The 18,808-nt window shown below is 42.6% G+C and overlaps 1 protein-coding gene across 4 annotated transcripts; it reads right to left on the bottom strand.

Moving 5' to 3' along the window:
- Positions 1-871: 871 nt before the first annotated feature.
- On the bottom strand, positions 872-17,760 carry LOC124033769 (lysine--tRNA ligase-like). 4 transcript variants are annotated; one of them, XR_006838450.1, is made up of 16 exons: positions 17,644-17,698; positions 12,456-12,644; positions 12,157-12,289; positions 8,458-8,623; positions 8,269-8,362; positions 7,984-8,170; positions 7,703-7,828; positions 7,374-7,493; positions 7,125-7,287; positions 6,806-6,979; positions 6,615-6,700; positions 6,433-6,518; positions 6,133-6,259; positions 2,294-2,437; positions 1,241-1,374; positions 872-1,032 (listed from the first exon to the last, which is right to left on the bottom strand). XR_006838450.1 is itself a non-coding variant. In XM_046346019.1 (15 exons), exons 2-15 carry the CDS (start codon positions 12,596-12,598, stop codon positions 1,300-1,302), a joined length of 1,824 nt encoding a protein of 607 aa, XP_046201975.1. In that variant the 5' UTR covers positions 12,599-12,644; positions 17,644-17,698; the 3' UTR covers positions 872-1,299. The 4 variants fall into 4 exon arrangements, 3 of the variants coding, with proteins under 3 accessions (XP_046201975.1, XP_046201977.1, XP_046201976.1); XM_046346019.1 differs by having other exon boundaries at positions 872-1,374; XM_046346021.1 differs by lacking the exon at positions 12,456-12,644 and adding an exon at positions 13,094-13,154 and having other exon boundaries at positions 872-1,374; positions 12,157-12,301; positions 17,644-17,689.
- Between the last annotated feature and the right edge of the window lie 1,048 nt (positions 17,761-18,808).

Consider the following 18,808-nt stretch of genomic DNA (forward strand, 5'->3'; position numbering starts at 1 on the left):
TATGTTAGAACAATCAGTCAATCGATGACAGTCGACACACAACCGTTGGTTGATTCATGCAACGTCTGAACGGGACCATTCTCATTATGCTTGGTAGGTTGTAGAAACTGGGTTATGACTAACTAGTTTTTCCTTCATGAATATTACAGCCCCAACTCTCAATGTTTCTATTGTATCCGTTGTACTGTAGTACACAACTGAGATTGGGCAACAGTTCCTAGAACCTAGTGTTGCTTTCATTAAACAAATGGTTTTCTTGGTAGACTTAACACTAGGGTCCTACATGCAGCATGACTAGAAAGTAACGACTTCATTCACTGGAAATGAACTCACCTTGTGCTCTTCTTCCTCGGAACCAACGGTGTTGTACACAGGTCATCCCACAATCCTTTCTTAGGGGATCCATATAGGTGGGGTGCACATTGGTTGTCAAGAGTTCAGTCACCAGGGGTGTATTCATTATGTCTTGCAACAAACAGTTTACCGTTTAAGAAACACAGATGCAGAATGAAATGGATTGCTCTACCTGAATTTGTCCAATAGAAACTCTAGTTTGTTGCTAAATGTTTCCCGTTTGGAAAAATGAAAAGACAGACAAAACATTTTGTAACAGAATAGGTGGTCATTCTGCCAAACTGTCAATTGGACAAATTGCGGTGCGTCCCTACCCGTTTCGTTCGCTTCAGTTTTAAGAAATGTTTCGCACATATTCGGCTGAATGACTACACCCCTGGTTCATCCAAAAGCTTATGAAAAGGTACATAATAAACACCATGGCTAAAGAACACAGACCAGTAACTTAAGCCTACTACAACAGTATATCAGCTGCAGACACATACTTTCACATGTAACTCCATCATAGGAATACAGATTCACTTTTGTCATTTTATTATTGTGACAATGGCAGTTGTATGGGTGAACATAGAATTTGTAAAAATAAGTCGTTGACTGTATGGCATACAATAACACAACACTAACATGTCCAGAATCCCTCATTCACTGACATTACATTGGGCTTGGATGTCCACCACTCTAAAAGAGACAAAACCGCAAAGTAATACAAGGCAAAACAGCACACAATTGAATGTTTCAACTATGTAAAGGTGGAAAAATAATTTTAAAAAGTAACTTATTTCCCTTAATAATGCAGATTGTAACATTCAAACCATATGATAAAATGAATAACATTCAACACCACCGGAACACACAGTGAGACCAACAGACCAATCAGATTATTTACCCAGGCTTCATCAACATGCCAACCCCTGCAGAGATCTGACAGCAGGCGAGGTCACAATACTACACAGAGGTGCCCTCTGTGAGAGGGGCTGTCTTGTTGTCATCAGGCTTCATGGCAGGGAAGAACAGCACCTCCTGTGAAACAGAATTAACATCAGGTGGTTTCACACAGACACAGAGTCCTGCTGAAGCGCATTCAAGTTTGTGGTGCGTGTGTGTGTAAACAAGCATCAACACAATGTCCCCTCCCCTACAGCATAATAATAAACATGCATGCCTAAAGCCTTGTACACATTGGCAGTTTGAAGTGACTAAAAAGCTTCTTTCTATTTTTTTTTCCATATACAATTAAAATCTATTATAAACTCAAAAGCACATGGAATCAGATATTTCAAACAACCTTCGTAGGTGAATCTGATTCCTGGCCATGCAACTTGTGTCTGAAAGGTCAAATGTGATTTATTTGCTCGCAACTGTTTTTGACTTATTTGGCTTATCTTGTTTGCTAGCTACTCTGTTGACAGTTTGATAAGAACATGTGATGGCTAACTAGCTTTTTAATGGTTTACAAAAAAATGAATGAATGTGCTAGAAAGCTAAACTGCTACCTAGCTAGCGGACTGTTGTGGCTAGCCAAAAAGGACTCCTTTTGAAAGGTGGGTCATCTTATCGTTTGAGGCTTTATAAGTGTTCTTACACTATCACTTTTAACATTTAAATGAACAGGGAAACATTCATTGCAGACATTGTTCTCACCTTAGCTTGCTACATAACATGAGTGATAGGAAGCAGAAGCATCACCAATCAGCCTAAACCTCAGCGCACACACCAGTCATTACTATGACAACTAGCATAGCCATGTGTGCAAATGACTGCCGTCTGAACATACAAAAATCGGATTTGATCACTTGTAAATTCCTGTTTGGACAGTCAGTATTTCAAAACAAGCTTAAAAACGACATTAATTTGAGCATTAAGGTCTACAGTGTGAACAAGGCTTTAGAGATTGTAAAGGATCTACATTGGCCTCTGCCTGTATGTACTTTGACTGTACCTTAATGTTGTTGGAGTCTGTGAGGAACATGGTAAGACGGTCCAGGCCCATGCCCCAGCCAGCAGTTGGTGGCAGGCCATACTCTAGTGCCGTGCAGAAAGTCTCATCAACGGACATGCTCTCGTCATCACCCTCTGCCTTGGCCTAATAAAACACAAAAATACACACAGGAGCTAGATGAGAAACTAAAAATAAGTAGCTCATCAAGATTTACAGGGTGGTGACTCAAACGGGAAAATATCAGAAAGAAAATGAAGCACCAATGGTAACTAAGTTGACGTAAGGGAAGACTTTTTCAGAAAATGCTTCAGTTCAGTGGCCCCCTACTACTACAAACAGTTAAAGTCGGAAGTTTACATACACCGTAGCCAAATATATTTAAACTTGGTTTTTCACAATTCCTGAAATGTAATCCTAGTAAAAATTCCCTCTTAGGTCAGCTAGGATCACCACTTTATTTTAAGAATGTGAAATGTCAGAATAATAGTAGAGTGATTTATTTCAGCTTTTATTTATGTCATCACATTCCCAGTGGGTTGGAAGTTTACATACACTGAATTAGTATTTTGTAGCATTACCTTAAAATTGTTTAACTTGGGTCAAATGTTTTGGGTAGCCTTCCACAAGCTTCCCACAATACGTTGGGTGAATTTTGGCCCATTCCTCCTGATAGAGCTGCTGTAACTGAGTCCGGTTTATAGGCCTCCCTGCTCGCACACGCTTTTTCAGGTCTGCCCATACATTTTCTATAGGATTGAGGTCAGGGCTTTGTGATGGCCACCCCAATACCTTGACTTTGTTGACCTTAAGCCATTTTGCCACAACTTTGGAAGTATGCTTGGGGTCATTGTCCATTTGGAAGACTCATTTCCCCACAACATGATGCTGCCACCCCCGTGCTTCACGGTTGGGATGGTATTCTTCAGCTTGCAAGCCTCCCCTTTTTCCTCAAAACATAGCAATGGTCATCATGGCCAAACAGTTATATTTTTGTTTCATCAGACCAGAGGACATTTCTCCAAAAAGTATGATCTTTGTCCCCATGTGCAGTTGCAAACCGTAGTCTGGCTTTTTTAGGGCGGTTTTGGAGCAGTGGCTTTTTCCTTGCTGAGCGGCATTTCAGGTTGTTGATATAGGACTCATTTTACTGTGGATATACAGTCATGACCAAAAGTTTTGAGAATGACAAATATACATTTTCGCTGCTTGCCTCAGTTTGTATGATGCCAATTTGCAGTTACTCCAGAATGTTATGAAGAGTGATCAGATGAATTGCAAATAATTGCAAAGTCCCCTCTTTGTCATGCAAATGAACTGTATCCCCAAAAAACATTTCCACTGCATTTCAGCCCTGTCACAAAAGGATCAGCTGACACCATGTCAGTGATTCTCTCATTAACACAGGTGTGAATGTTGACGATGACAATGCTGGAGATCACTTTCTCATACTGATTGAGTTCAAATAACTGACTGGAAGCTTCAAAAGGAGGGTGGTGCTTAGAATCCTTGTTCTTCTTCTGTCAACCGAGGTTACCTGCAAGGGAACACGTTCCATCATCATTGCTTTGTACAAAAAGGACTTCACAGGCAAGGATATTGCTGCCAGTAAGATTGCACCTAAATCAACCATTTATCGGATCATCAAGAACTTCAAGGAGAGCGGTTCAATTGTTGTGAAGAAGGCTTCAGGGTGCCCAAGAAAGTCCAGCAAGCGCCAGGACCGTCTCCTAAAGTTGATTCAGATGCGGAATCGGGGCACCACCAGTAGAGCTTGCTCAGAAATGGCAGCAGTCAAGTGTGAGTGCATCTGCACGCACAGTGAGGCAAAGACTTTGAGGATGGCCTGGTGTCAAGAAGGGCAGCAAAGAAGCCACTTCTCTCCAGGAAAAACATCAGGGACAGACTGATATTCTGCAAAAGGTTCAGAGATTGGACTGGTGAGGACTGGGGTGAAGTCATTTTCTCTGATAAATCCCCTTTCCGATTGTTTGGGGCATCCGGAAATAGCTTGTCCGGAGAAGACACGGTGAGGGCTACCATCAGTCCTGTGTCATGCCAACAGTAAAGCATCCTGAGACCATTCATGTGTGGAGTTGCTTCTCAGCCAAGGGAGTGGGCTCACTCACAATTTTGCCTAAGAACACAGCCATGAATAAAGAATGGTACCAACACATCCTCCGAGAGCAACTTCTCCCAACCATCCAGGAACAGTTTGGTGATGAACAATGCCTTTTCCAGCATGATGAGCACCTTGGCATGAGGCAAAAGTGATAACGAAGTGGCTTGGGGAACAAAACATCGATATTTTGGGTCCATGGCCAAGAAACTCCCCAGACCTTAATCCCATTGAGAACTTGTGGTCAATCCTCAAGAGGCAGGTGGACAAGCAAAAACCCACAAGTTCTGACAAACTCCAAGCATTGATTATGCAAGAATGGACTGCGATCAGTCAGGATGTGGCCCAGAAGTTAATTGACAGCATGGCAGGGCGGATTGCAGAGGTCTTGAAAAAGAAGGGTCAACACAGCAAATATTGACTCTTTGCATCAACTTCATGTAATTGTCAATAAAAGCCTTTGACACTTAAATGCTTGTAATTATACTTCAGTATTCCATAGTAACATTGACAAAAATATCTAAAGACACTGAAGCAGCAAGCTTTGCGGAAATTACTATTTGTGTCATTCTCAAAACCTTTTAGTACCGGTTTCCACCAGCATCTTCACAAGGTCCTTTGCTGTTGTTCTGGGATTGATTTGCACTTTTTGCACCAAAGTACGTTCATCTCTAGGAGACAGAACATATTTCCTTCCTGAGCAGTATGACGGCTGCGTTGTCCCATGGTGTTTATACTTGCGTACTATTGTTTGTACAGATTCATGTAGTACTGTTGGAATCGGCTAAAATTTGAACATTGAGATACTAAATAAATGATAGAGAAGAAGCCTTGAATAGGAAGAGTGAAAGAGACTGGGTTGTGTGTCAGAAGTTAATGGTTCTCTGTGGGAAGACGGATTGCTTTGGAATGTGTTGGTGGAAAAGAGTAGAGCAACGGTTGAGATAGGGGAGACCGACGGACATCTATGGACTAGGGGAAGGATGGGTTGAGGTCAGGAGGTGAGGTCAGTTCCCCTTAAGGGAGTAATCAGGGTTTAGTATCTGGTTACCTTCTTCCTGTTGAACCATACGATGTAAGGATAGGAGAAAGAAGGAGGTGTGTCCTAAAGTGGGATGTATATAACTGTGATGGTGAGAAATGTTTTGCTCTCTGAATACAGCTATGTCGACCCTTTGGGAATAATTAAACTTGGTTAAGCTTCTCTAGTGTCTGTGAGTTATTTACTCTGAAAAATAAGAACCTAACAGTACCTTCAGGCATTTGGAAATTGCTCCCAAGGATGAATCAGACTTGTGAAGGTCTACAATTGTTTTTCCGAGGTCTTGGCTGATTTCTTTTGATTTTCCCATGATGTCAAGCAAAGAGGCACTGAGTTTGAAGGTAGGCCTTGAAATACATCCACAGGTACACCTCCAATTGACTCAAATGATGTCAATTAGCCTATCAGAAGCTTCTAAAGCCATGACATAATTTTGTGGAATTTTCCAAGCTATTTAAAGGCACAGTCATATGTAAACTTCTGACCCACTGGAATTGTGATACAGTTATACGTGAAATAATCTGTCTAAACAATTGTTGGAAAAATTACTTGTGCCATGCACAAAAGTAGATGTCCTAGCCGACTTGCCAAAACTATAGTTTGTTAACAAGAAATTTGCGGAATGGTTGAAAAACGAGTTTTAATGACCGAAGTGTATGTAAACTTCTGACTTCAACTGACCTTAGCCTGTTGCTCAAAGAGCTCCCTCTGTCTGATAGGGTCGTTCAACTCAGTGTAGGCATTACAGATCTCCTTCTTCAGTACAAACAGCTCAAAACGCTCCGTCAGGCCTTTCTCTGACCGGTGCCTGTATGGGGAGAGATCAAGGAGAGCATAGATAGATACATCAGCATTGACAAGCAGGGGGCACTGCAATACCTATGACTGAGTTTAAAATGGTCAACTGCAGTCCATTGGAATGTGAATAAGAGCACTGTTGCTTGTTTTTAAATGAGTGTAATATGGATAGGAAGAGCTCACCATTTGGCCAGGGGGCTCATGATCTGTGGGTGGTCACAGATGAACGTGGGGTTGATACACGTGACTTCCAGGAAATCTCCCACCAACTGCAGGGATAAACATCAACTTCAGTTTAGTCGTGATGTCAACAACACGGAAGAGGTATAGGAGGAGGGTTTCCTGATGTAGATTATAAAAGGCACCTTGTCAAGGAGACGGGCAGTAGTTCTAGGAGGAGGGCACTCCACTCCTTTCTGGGCACACAGTTCATCAAAGAATGTACGGGTCTCTGGGGAGGGTGGAAAGGGACAGGTCAGTAAGACAGCCTAGGAAATTCTATAAATATATAGAGGTATAGCTGTGGCACTGGATTGACCGCCATTCATTCTCCTACCGTCACTGTCGTAGGTGTCAGCAGCTGGGAACTTAACGCCCATCTCCTTCTCCAGGTCGTGCGTCATGCTGACCCTCCTGAAGGGAGGAGTGAAGTCGATCTCATAGGTCGGGCCCTCTGGACCCTCTGGATGATACTTCACTTTGTACTCTCCAGTTATGTGCTTGACCATCCCTGATGGGAAGAGATAGAGCAGACCAGTTAGTAAGGGAACCTACCATCGACACACCTACATATTAATGTAACACATATACATACACACATATACATATATATTCACATTCCAAAATGATGAAGTAGAAACACCCCCTTCATTCACCCGAGAGAAGCTTCTCTGTGATATCCATCAAGTCATAGTAATCTGCATAGGCCATATAGAATTCGCAGGTGGTGAACTCTGGATTGTGGGTGAGGTCAATGCCTTCGTTTCTGAACTGCCGTCCAATTTCATACACTCTGTCAAACCCCCCAACCACAAGCATCTGGGGAAAAAAGACACAGAAATATGAGCATGGAGTTGAAAGTGTTTTTTCATGTGTTATTGGTCCTTCCTCAGGGGACATGTTACCTTGTGGTAGAGCTCAGGAGCAATCCTCATGTAAAGGTTCATGTCTAGGTCATTATGGTAGGTCACAAAGGGTTTGGCCACAGCCCCACCAGGAATCAGGTTCATCATGGGCGTCTCAATCTGTAAGAAATGTGTGTTGTGGTTTTAAAGTCTCAGTTACCTATCTCCATCTATCACCAAAACCATGTTTGTGAAAAAGAAGCCTTTAAAATGACTTTCCACATCAAAGAGAAGACAGCTTTACCCCTCTTGAACTCTTAACCTGAACTCCTCCACACTCCAATGTAATTTCCCTGACACAAGTGCCCCCTAGTGGCCATTTCCCTCACCTCCAGGAATCCCAGCCCGTCCAGGAAGCTGCGGAGGTAAGTGATGATCTTGGCACGTGTTACAAACTTCTGCCTCACATAGTCATTGAGAATCAGATCCAGGTATCGCTGACGGAATCGTGTTTCCTGGAGGCAATTGGTTAGAGTTAGTGTGAGGATCCCTAAAAATGTAATTTCTTCTGCAGGTTACATGAATTAAAGGTGTCCTGTATCATCTCTCATTCATATGAAGACCTGACATGTTTTCTGTATGTCCACTACAGGATTGTGAAGGTGCTCACCTTGTCCTTGAGACCAAAGTGCAGGTGGGGCAGCATGTGCAAGCAAGGTGAAAGCAGGGTCATCTCTATGGGAATGATGCTCAGTTCGCCCTTTTTGGTCTTCCCTGGATTACCACGAACACCAATGATGTCACCACGCCGCAGCTTGTTGTTGATGCGCACAAACTCCTCCTCAGACTTGTAGCTCCTGACAGGGAAGATTGACAGAATGGGTTAGAAAAGATACATGTGGGAGTTATGAGCTCACATGAGTAGTGGAGTTCTGGGAAGGACCATGTTCTGTACCTGTTGGTTGCCATAACTTGCAGCTTGACGCCTTCCCCTCGCAAGTCATAGAAGATTAGCTTGGCCCCAGACTCTCTCTTGGCATGGACACGACCTGCCAACAACAGAGTTTCACACATGTCAAAAATACAGATTGACCATCAAAACACATTATTCCTACACACAATAGTTGAAAACAGTTGTCAGTACCTGATACATTGAGGACAATGTCTGTTAGCTGGTCTCCAGGCTGTAGGTGGTTGTATTTCTCAATGAACTCTGTGAGCGACAGATCTACATTGTACTTGTGAGGGTATGGGTCCTCTGCCGTGCCCTTCAGAGCCTGGATGGCTTGAGTGCGGATCTTAAAGTATTGCTATTGGGATAAACAATATAAAGTGAGGTTACTGCAAATGTACATGAGCTCAATTACTGCAGCCCTATTTTTGAGAAATACACTACCGGTCAAAAGGTTTAGAACACCGTCATGTTACAAAATGTCAGGTTTGCATGTACAGTTCCAGTCAAAGGTTTGTACACACCTACTCATTCAAGTTTTTTTTAAATAAATATATTCTACATTGTAGAATAATAGTGAAGACATCAACTATGAAATAACACATATGGATTCATGTAGTAAGCAAAAAAAGTGTTGTTACACAAATCAAAATATATTTTACAAGCCACCATTTGCCTTGATGACAGCTTGGCACATTCTCTCAACCAGCTTCACCTGGAATGCTTTTCCAACAGTCTTGAAGGAGTTCCCATATATGCTGAGCACTTGTTGGCTGCTTTTCTTTCACTCTGCGGTCCAACTCATCCCAAACCATCTCCAAGCCTTCCCCATTTCTCCTTCTCCCAAATCCGTTCAGCTGATGTTATGAAAGAGCTGCAAAATCTGGACCACTACAAATCAGCCGGGCTAGACAATCTGGACCCTTTCTTTCTAAAATTATCTGCCGAAATTGTTGCCACCTCTATTTACTAGCCTGTTCAACCTCTCTTTCGTGTCGTCTGAGATTCCCAAAGATTGGAAAGCAGCTGCGGTCATCCTCCTCTTCAAAGGAGGGGACACTCTTGACCCAAACTGCTACAGACCTATATCTATCCTACCATGCCTTTCTAAGGTCTTCGAAAGCCAAGTCAACAAACAGATTACCGACCATTTCGAATCTCACCATACCTTCTCTGCTATGCAATCTGGTTTCAGAGCTGGTCATGGGTGCACCTCAGCCACGCTCAAGGTCCTAAACAATATCTTAACCGCCATCGATAAGAAACATTACTGTGCAGCCGTATTCATTGATCTGGCCAAGGCTTTCGACTCTGTCAATCACCACATCCTCATCGGCAGACTCGACAGCCTTGGTTTCTCAAATGATTTCCTCGCCTGGTTCACCAATTACTTCTCTGATAGAGTTCAGTGTGTCAAATCGGAGGGTCTGCTGTCCGGACCTCTGGCAGTCTCTATGGGGGAGCCACAGGGTTCAATTCTTGGACCGACTCTCTTCTCTGTATACATCAATGAGGTCGCTCTTGCTGTTGGCGAGTCTCTGATCCACCTCTACGCAGACAACACCATTCTTTATACTTATGGCCCTTCTTTGGACACTGTGTTAACAACCCTCCAGGCAAGCTTCAATGCCATACAACTCTCCTTCAGTGGCCTCCAATTGCTCTTAAATACAAGTAAAACTTAATGCATGCTCTTCAACCGATCGCTACCTGCACCTACCCGCCTGTCCAACATCACTACTCTGGACGGCTCTGACTTAGAATACGTGGACAACTACAAATACTTAGGTGTCTGGTTAGACTGTAAACTCTCCTTCCAGACCCATATCAAACATCTCCAATCCAAAGTTAAATCTAGAATTGGCTTCCTATTTCGCAACAAAGCATCCTTCACTCATGCTGCCAAACATACCCTTGTAAAACTGACCATACTACCAATCCTCGACTTTGGCAATGTAATTTACAAAATAGCCTCCAATACCCTACTCAACAAATTGGATGCAGTCTATCACAGTGCAATCCGTTTTGTCACCAAAGCCCCATATACTACCCACCATTGCGACCTGTACGCTCTCGTTGGCTGGCCCTCGCTTCATACTCGTCGCCAAACCCACTGGCTCCATGTCATCTACAAGACCCTGCGAGGTAAAGTCCCCCCTTATCTCAGCTCGCTGGTCACCATAGCATCTCCCACCTGTAGCACACACTCCAGCAGGTATATCTCTCTAGTCACCCCCAAAACCAATTCTTTCTTTGGCCGCCTCTCCTTCCAGTTATCTGCTGCCAATGACTGGAACGAACTACAAAAATCTCTGAAACTGGAAACACTTATCTCCCTCACTAGCTTTAAGCACAACCGTCAGAGCAGCTCACAGAATACTGCACCTGTACATAGCCCACCTATAATGTAGCCCAATCAACTACCTCTTTCCCTACTGTATTTAATTCATTTATTTATTTTGCTCCTTTGCACCCTATTCTTTTTATTTCTACTTTGCACATTCTTCCATTGCAAAACTACCATTCCAGTGTTTTACTTGCTATATTGTATTTACTTTGCCACCATGGCCTTTTTTGCCTTTACCTCCCTTCTCACCTCATTTGCTCACATTGTATATAGACTTGTTTATACTGTATTATTGACTGTATGTTTGTTTTACTTCATGTGTAACTCTGTGTCGTTGTATCTGTCAAACTGCTTTGCTTTATCTTGGCCAGGTCGCAATTGTAAATGAGAACTTGTTCTCAACTTGCCTACCTGGTTAAATAAAGGTGAAATAAAAAATAACTAAATAAAAAATCTCAATTAGGTTGAGGTCAGGGGACTGTGAAGGCCAGGTCATCTGATGCAGCACTCCATCACTCTCCTTCTTGGTAAAATAGCCCGTACACAGCCGTAGAGGTGTGTTGGATCATTGTCTTGTTGAAAAAAAAGGTTGTCCCACTAAGCCCAAACCTGATGGGAAGGCGTATCGCAGCAGAATGCGGTGGTAGCCATGCTGGTTAAGTGTGCCTTGAATTCTAAATAAATCACAGATGGCATAACCAGCAAAGCACCCCCACACCATAACACCACCTCCTCCATGCTTCATGGTGGGAAATACACACGTGGAGCTCATCCGATCACCTACTCTGCGTCTCACAAAAACACGGTGGTTGGAACAAAAAAAAAATCTCCAATTTGGACTCCAGACAAAAGGACAAAATCTGAACAGAGATGTGTCTGTTACTTGAACTCTGAAGCATTTATTTGGGAAGCAATTTCTGAGGCTAACGAACTTCCTCTGCAGCAGATTGCAGACAGAGGTAACTCTGGGTCTTCCATTCCTGTGGCGATCCTCATGAGAGCCAGTTTCATCATAGCGCTTGATGGTTTTTGAGACTGCACTTGAAGAAACTTTCAAAGTCATTGAAATGTTCCGTATTGACTGACCTTCATGTCTTAAAGTAATGATGGAGTCTTTGCTTATTTGAGCTCTTCTGGCCATTATATGGATTTGGTATTTTATCAAATAGGGCTATCTTCTGTATATCCCCCTACCTTGTCACAACACAACTGATTGGATCAAACGCATTAAGAAGGAATGAAATTCCACAAATTAACAAAGCACACCTGTTAATTGAAATGCATTCCAGGTGACTACCTCATGAAGCTGGTGGAGAGAATGCCAAGAGTGAGCAAAGCTGTCATCAAGGCAAAGAGTGGATACTATTTTCCATATGTGTTTTTTCATAGTTTTGATGTCTTCACTATTATTCTACAATGATGAAAACGGTAAAAATAAGGAAAAACCCTTGACTTAGTAATATTCTACTAAGATCAGCAGTAAATGTTCTCAAGCAAATCACAAGAGGGAGGGAAGGATGAACATAAACATCCATATAGCTCACGTTAGGGTCCAGGGTCTCCTCATCTGCATTCTGATCTGCCTGGCCATTGGTCTCCTTCTGCTCAACCTGCACTTTGACTTTGGCTTCCTTCTCAGATGCCTTCTTCTCAGCTTTCATTCGCCTCTTCAGCTCACTGACAACAACAACACAGACACAGAGGGTAACATCAGGGTATCTAGTGGACTCTGCATCGGGGTTGAGGGGACTACTTAATAAAGCCATACAAGTAATGCCTAAAAAGGGAATCATTCATGACAAAAGGGTGGTTGTTTTTCTCACTGAATGGAAAAGCCACCAACCTTTTGTCACCTCGCCAGCGATTCCCCTGAATTAAAGCTGGGACTGACGATGCACTGGGGAGAGCGAACTTTACCCCCTGAGCCCTGACCCCAAAGGCTTGGCACACCTGGTGCCTGGCAGTTCTGACCACCAGAGTCAGCATGGTGAGGCAGGATGACCTACTGTGCTACACCAGTCAATGACCAGACCTGGAGAGACACACACACACAAAGCACAGCTGACTTATTTCTGTAAATTTGAAACATGGGACCAACACTTTACATGTTGTGTTTATATTTTTGTTCTGTGTTAACGGGTTTAGTAACAGTGGCGTAAAGTAGGTAGAAATACTTTGAAGTACTACTTAAGTAATTTTTTTTGGGGGGGGTGTCTTATACTTTACTATTTATATTTGGACAACTTTTACTCCACTACATTGGAGTAAAAGTTGCAGGACTTTGCAGTTCGAAAACTCTGCCATCATTTTCAAATGGCCCTGAGATATATCAGGGATGTCTCTCTATAAAGGTCCCTGGGCTCACAACAATATACGGATTTAAGAGTCAAACTGTCATTCAAAATGAACAACCAACCCTGGTCAGTGTTGATATCCTATTTTGGGTCGTAATTTGGTTAAGTTAAATAACCAAGCAACTGATATAGCTTCTTTTCCATTTCGGCAGCCTCCTAGAATGACTAAATGGCACCTGTATCTCTAGCTGTAGCCACCGAAAAACAATAAGAGGGGAAAAGGGTCAGTCACTCACTCACTTACCCAATGACATCCTCCTTAGCTAGCCAACGTTAGGCACCATGCTTTAACTTGCCCTTGCTAGGTTTATTGTATTGCAATCACCAGGATTAGTTACATTTCTTCATATCTGCTGAGTAGTTAAAGCGCCGTCAGTTCAACTTTAAATAGCGCACATAACCCAATTATTTCCCCCCGTTCTATTGATGTTAATGTGATATCAATATGAGTGATTAACAAACTAGTGTTGCGTTAACCTTTGCATGTTGGCAACCCAATTTCAACAAAGTGCAACAATCCAAAATGTAGCTGGCTATTTCTTACAAGTTGTCCTCTAACCAGTGATATGCACACTATTCCCAGATTCCATGTGCTTTTTCAGTAGGGTTCCTTTGAACAGGATTTGCAACCTGACCCCCCACCTTGTTCTATTGATGACAATGTGATATCGATATGAGTGATTGACAAATAAGTGTTGCATTTCCCTTTGTTTTGGTGACCCCCAAATGAAAACATGGACAGTTTCAGGAAGCTAGGCGAATGTTGCACGTCGCTAATACACAAGAGAATTAAATGTAAAACATTTTTGGGGATAAAAATAGAATGTGAACTTTCATGTGCCTTAATAACAAACTTGTATGCCATCTGTAAATATGAATCAAAATGTTAAATTATGAGACTAGTTGGTTTAGCTACAGAAAAAGACAGGAACCTTCCCGCTGGTCATGATTGGCTGAAATAATGGATTCGATGGACATGCCGAGAGATGAGTTTGGATTGGTCTGCAATGTAGCATGCTTCTGTTTATAACATGAGCTACTCAGTACGTCAATCCGTTTGTACTGTATGGGTTGGGATTATGGTTCACTGTTTAGCTAGCTAGCTACCTAAACAAGAGACTCCGCTTCGCCAGATGATTACACGACCCATCAAGTTAGCCAGATGTGTCTGGGGATGATTACAACCATCTATTGTATTTCATGAACACGTGTACATGTCTAGACAATAGTGACACATCCACTTAGGTAGATGTGGCTGGGGGGTGGTTATAGCATTTTTTCCCCACATAACCCATCAATTTAAACAAGTGTGTCTGGGTAAGCATCATCTAATAATTATAAAATATTTTTATGTAGACACTTAATATTGCTACTATGCAAATAACAATTTCACTGTGCCGTTTACACCTTCTGTATCCTGTGCCTGTGACAAATACATGTTGATATATAGTGTGTTTACCAAAGACGGTAATGTGAAGAACAATATGACCTGCACCGAAGTCAGATTAGGATATATGCCTTGGTAAAGTGTATTTTTACTACTACGTTCAACACATTTAGTCTTGAAATCTTTGGTTATTTACTACACAAGAGGCATGTGGCAGGGTCTACAGTCAATCACGGACTACAAGATGAAATCCAGCCCAGTCACAGACCAGGATGTCTTGCTCCCAGGCAGACTAAATAACTTTTTTGCCCGCTTTGAGGACAATACAGTGCCACTGACACGGCCTGCAACGGAAACATGCGGTCTCTCCTTCACTGCAGCCGAGGTGAGTAAGACGTTTAAACGTGTTAACCCTCGCAAGGCTGCAGGCCCAGACGGCATCCCCAGCCGCGCCCTCAGAGCATGCGCAGACCAGCTGGCCGGTGTGTTTACGGACATATTCAATCAATCCCTATACCAGTCTGCTGTTCCCACATGCTTCAAGAGGGCCACCATTGTTCCTGTTCCCAAGAAAGCTAAGGTAACTGAGCTAAACGACTACCGCCCCGTAGCACTCACTTCCGTCATCATGAAGTGCTTTGAGAGACTAGTCAAGGACCATATCACCTCCACCCTACCTGACACCCTAGACCCACTCCAATTTGCTTACCGCCCAAATAGGTCCACAGACGATGCAATCTCAACCACACTGCCCTAACCCACCTGGACAAGAGGAATACCTATGAGAATGCTGTTCATCGACTACAGCTCGGCATTCAACACCATAGTACCCTCCAAGCTCGTCATCAAGCTCGAGACCCTGGGTCTCGACCCCGCCCTGTGCAACTGGGTACTGGACTTCCTGACGGGCCGCCCCCAAGTGGTGAGGGTAGGCAACAACATCTCCTCCCCGCTGATCCTCAACACGGGGGCCCCACAAGGGTGCGTTCTGAGCCCTCTCCTGTACTCCCTGTTCACCCACGACTGCGTGGCCACGCACGCCTCCAACTCAATCATCAAGTTTGTGGACGACACAACAGTGGTAGGCTTGATTACCAACAACGACGAGACGGCCAACAGGGAGGAGGTGAGGGCCCTCGGAGTGTGGTGTCAGGAAAATAACCTCACACTCAACGTCAACAAAACTAAGGAGATGATTGTGGACTTCAGGAAACAGCAGAGGGAACACCCCCCTATCCACATCGATGGAACAGTAGTGGAGAGGGTAGCTAGTTTTAAGTTCCTCGGCATACACATCACAGACAAACTGAATTGGTCCACTCACACTGACAGCGTCGTGAAGAAGGCGCAGCAGCGCCTATTCAACCTCAGGAGGCTGAAGAAATTCGGCTTGTCACCAAAAGCACTCACAAACTATCACCGCCTGGTACGGCAACTGCTCCGCCCTCAACCGTAAGGCTCTCCAGAGGGTAGTGAGGACTGCACAACGCATCACCGGGGGCAAACTACCTGCCCTCCAGGACACCTACACCACCCGTTGTTACAGGAAGGCCATAAAGATCATCAAGGACATCAACCACCCGAACCACTGCCTGTTCACCCCGCTATCATCCAGAAGGCGAGGTCAGTACAGGTGCATCAAAGCTGGGACCGAGAGACTGAAAAACAGCTTCTATCTCAAGGCCATCAGACTGTTAAACAGCCACCACTAACATTTAGTGGCTGCTTCCAACACACTGTCATTGACACTGACCCAACTCCAGCCATTTTAATAATGGGAATTGATGGGAAATGATGTAAATATATCACTAGCCACTTTAAACAATGCTACCTTATATAATGTTACTTACCCTACATTATTCATCTCATATGCATATGTATATACTGTACTCTACATCATCGACTGCATCCTTATGTAACACATGTATCACTAGCCACTTTAACTATGCCACTTTGTTTACTTTGTCTACACACTCATCTCATATGTATATACTGTACTCGATACCATCTACTGTATGCTGCTCTGTACCATCACTCATTCATATATCCTTATGTACATGTTCCTTATCCTCTTACACTGTGTATAAGACAGTAGTTTTGGAATTGTTAGTTAGATTACTTGTTGGTTATCACTGCATTGTCGGAACTAGAAGCACAAGCATTTCGCTACACTCGCATTAACATCTGCTAACCATGTGTATGTGACAAATATTTTTTATTATTTTTATTTACTTTGTTTAGCACATGGCCTCACATGTGAATACTTAAAGAGATGGGTGGGGACAGGCTTAAGAAGGGTGTGAACTATGCTGAATGGGTGTAGACAATGCTCGCCAGTAGGTGTACCAAAACATTCAATCTCCATTTTCTCGAAAGTGGTGACATGTTTATTAACTTTCAAAGGATAATTACTTCCATTGTTCCTCAAGTGCAGTGTATGATACACCATTCTGTAGCTGATTTCAATTTGTTTTCGGAATAACAATGGAATTTAACATTAATTTCCAATAGTATTCTAATTAAAAATTTCTATAATTGATTTATTTTGATGATATACCGTAAAAATGGGTTTGTCCTGCCTGCCAAATTAAGCATTTTTACTCTTTCACTTGAGTCATTTTCTATTACAGTAACTTTACTTTTACTGAAGTATGAACATTTTCCACTGAGTAGGCAGAACATTTTCACTTTCATTCTGAGCTGATCAGACCACGTAACGTTTCACTTTCATTCTGAGCTGATCAGACCACGTAACCCAGAAGTAGCTAGCTAAATTCACTATCTTTCAAGCCATCACATTACGGAAGTGAAATAGGATATTTAGCTTGGATGCATAAAGCTGACTACTTCAATGTTTCCTCAAATATATAGCATATCTGTATGACCTGAAATGTTGGTGAAGTTGGCAAGCAACTCATTATGGTAAAGCCAAAAAGGCAAACACTTCTTCAGCTAAAACGTGGTTTTGTCAATAAACCTAGCTGAAAATAAGGAACTTCACGTCAGCAAATTACCTGGGTAATTTCTACGGTGCAATATGAATTTTGTAATCATCACCATTAACAGAATAGGATGAAGAGCATCCATGTCGCTTGACAGAAAAGACCATTGGAATTTGTATGCACATTCGCAATGGAGCACTCGTTTAACCATCGATCTGATGCAACTGTGTGCAACAATATCCTAAAAATTTGATCGATTAATAACACGGATGTGAAACACATCATCAACGTGTTGCACACATCTTCATATATTATTTCCAATAGAAGAGTGAATCGACATTGGCTTACTTTTTGCTGAGTTCATTTGCGTCCACCTCTGTAGCGTCAGCCATCTTCCTCTTGCAGCAAATGAGTGCTGCAAGCAAAATCAACGCCAACACACACACAACTGTACGCAATGACGTCTCAACGCGTTCGAGGGCATCAGTCTGACGCAAGACGCTGCGTAAAAGTAGGACAGCACTCAGACCAAAAGGGGATCGTATGAGTTTATTTTGTTGTTTCAAATAACTCCATGGGTGGCCTTCATTTTTATCTTCGTTGAAGAACACAGGTCCTTTACTAATCATACATGTCTAATGCGAATATTAAAATACATGTCAATATGTGATCGTATTCATCTGGTTTCTGAGCATCCTTCCCTCCCTTCATAATTTTAGGACATGTTTTGGATGGACAACTAGGGTATGGCCACTATGCATTTAATTGATGATAAGTTATGTCTTCAAACGTAATTAGATTGATGTGCTTGTGATTTTGACATTTCAAATCTTTCACAGTATGGGAAATACATGTGTCTCCTGAACAACAAAAGAAAAGTTGATCAATGCAAAAATTGAACCAAAACCAAACATCAGAGTGGGTAAATAAATTAGACAAAGGAAAACACATCATCTATTTTTATTAATATAGATACCAACAGGTTTACATAAATATAACTACTAGGGATGCACAATATATCGTTAAGCATTAAAAAATATATATTTCACCTTTATTAAACCAGGTAGGCAAGTTGAGAACAAGTTCTCATTTACAATTGCGACCTGGCCAAGATAAAGCAAAGCAGTTCGACACATACAACGACACAGAGTTACACATGGAGTAAAACAAACATACAGTCAATAATACAGTATAAACAAGTCTATATATGATGTGAGCAAATGAGGTGAGATAAGGGAGGTAAAGGCAGCAGGGTCTTGTAGATGACATGGAGCCAGTGGGTTTGGCGACGAGTATGAAGCGAGGGCCAGCCAACGAGAGCGTACAGGTCGCAATGGTGGGTAGTATATGGGGCTTTGGTGACAAAACGGATTGCACTGTGAAAGACTGCATCCAATTTGTTGAGTAGGGTATTGGAGGCTATTTGGTAAATGACATCGCCAAAGTCGAGGATTGGTAGGATGGTCAGTTTTACAAGGGTATGTTTGGCAGCATGAGTGAAGGATGCTTTGTT

This window comes from Oncorhynchus gorbuscha, linkage group LG04, assembly GCF_021184085.1.
Source record: "Oncorhynchus gorbuscha isolate QuinsamMale2020 ecotype Even-year linkage group LG04, OgorEven_v1.0, whole genome shotgun sequence".
In the NCBI taxonomy this organism is placed as follows: domain Eukaryota; kingdom Metazoa; phylum Chordata; class Actinopteri; order Salmoniformes; family Salmonidae; genus Oncorhynchus; species Oncorhynchus gorbuscha.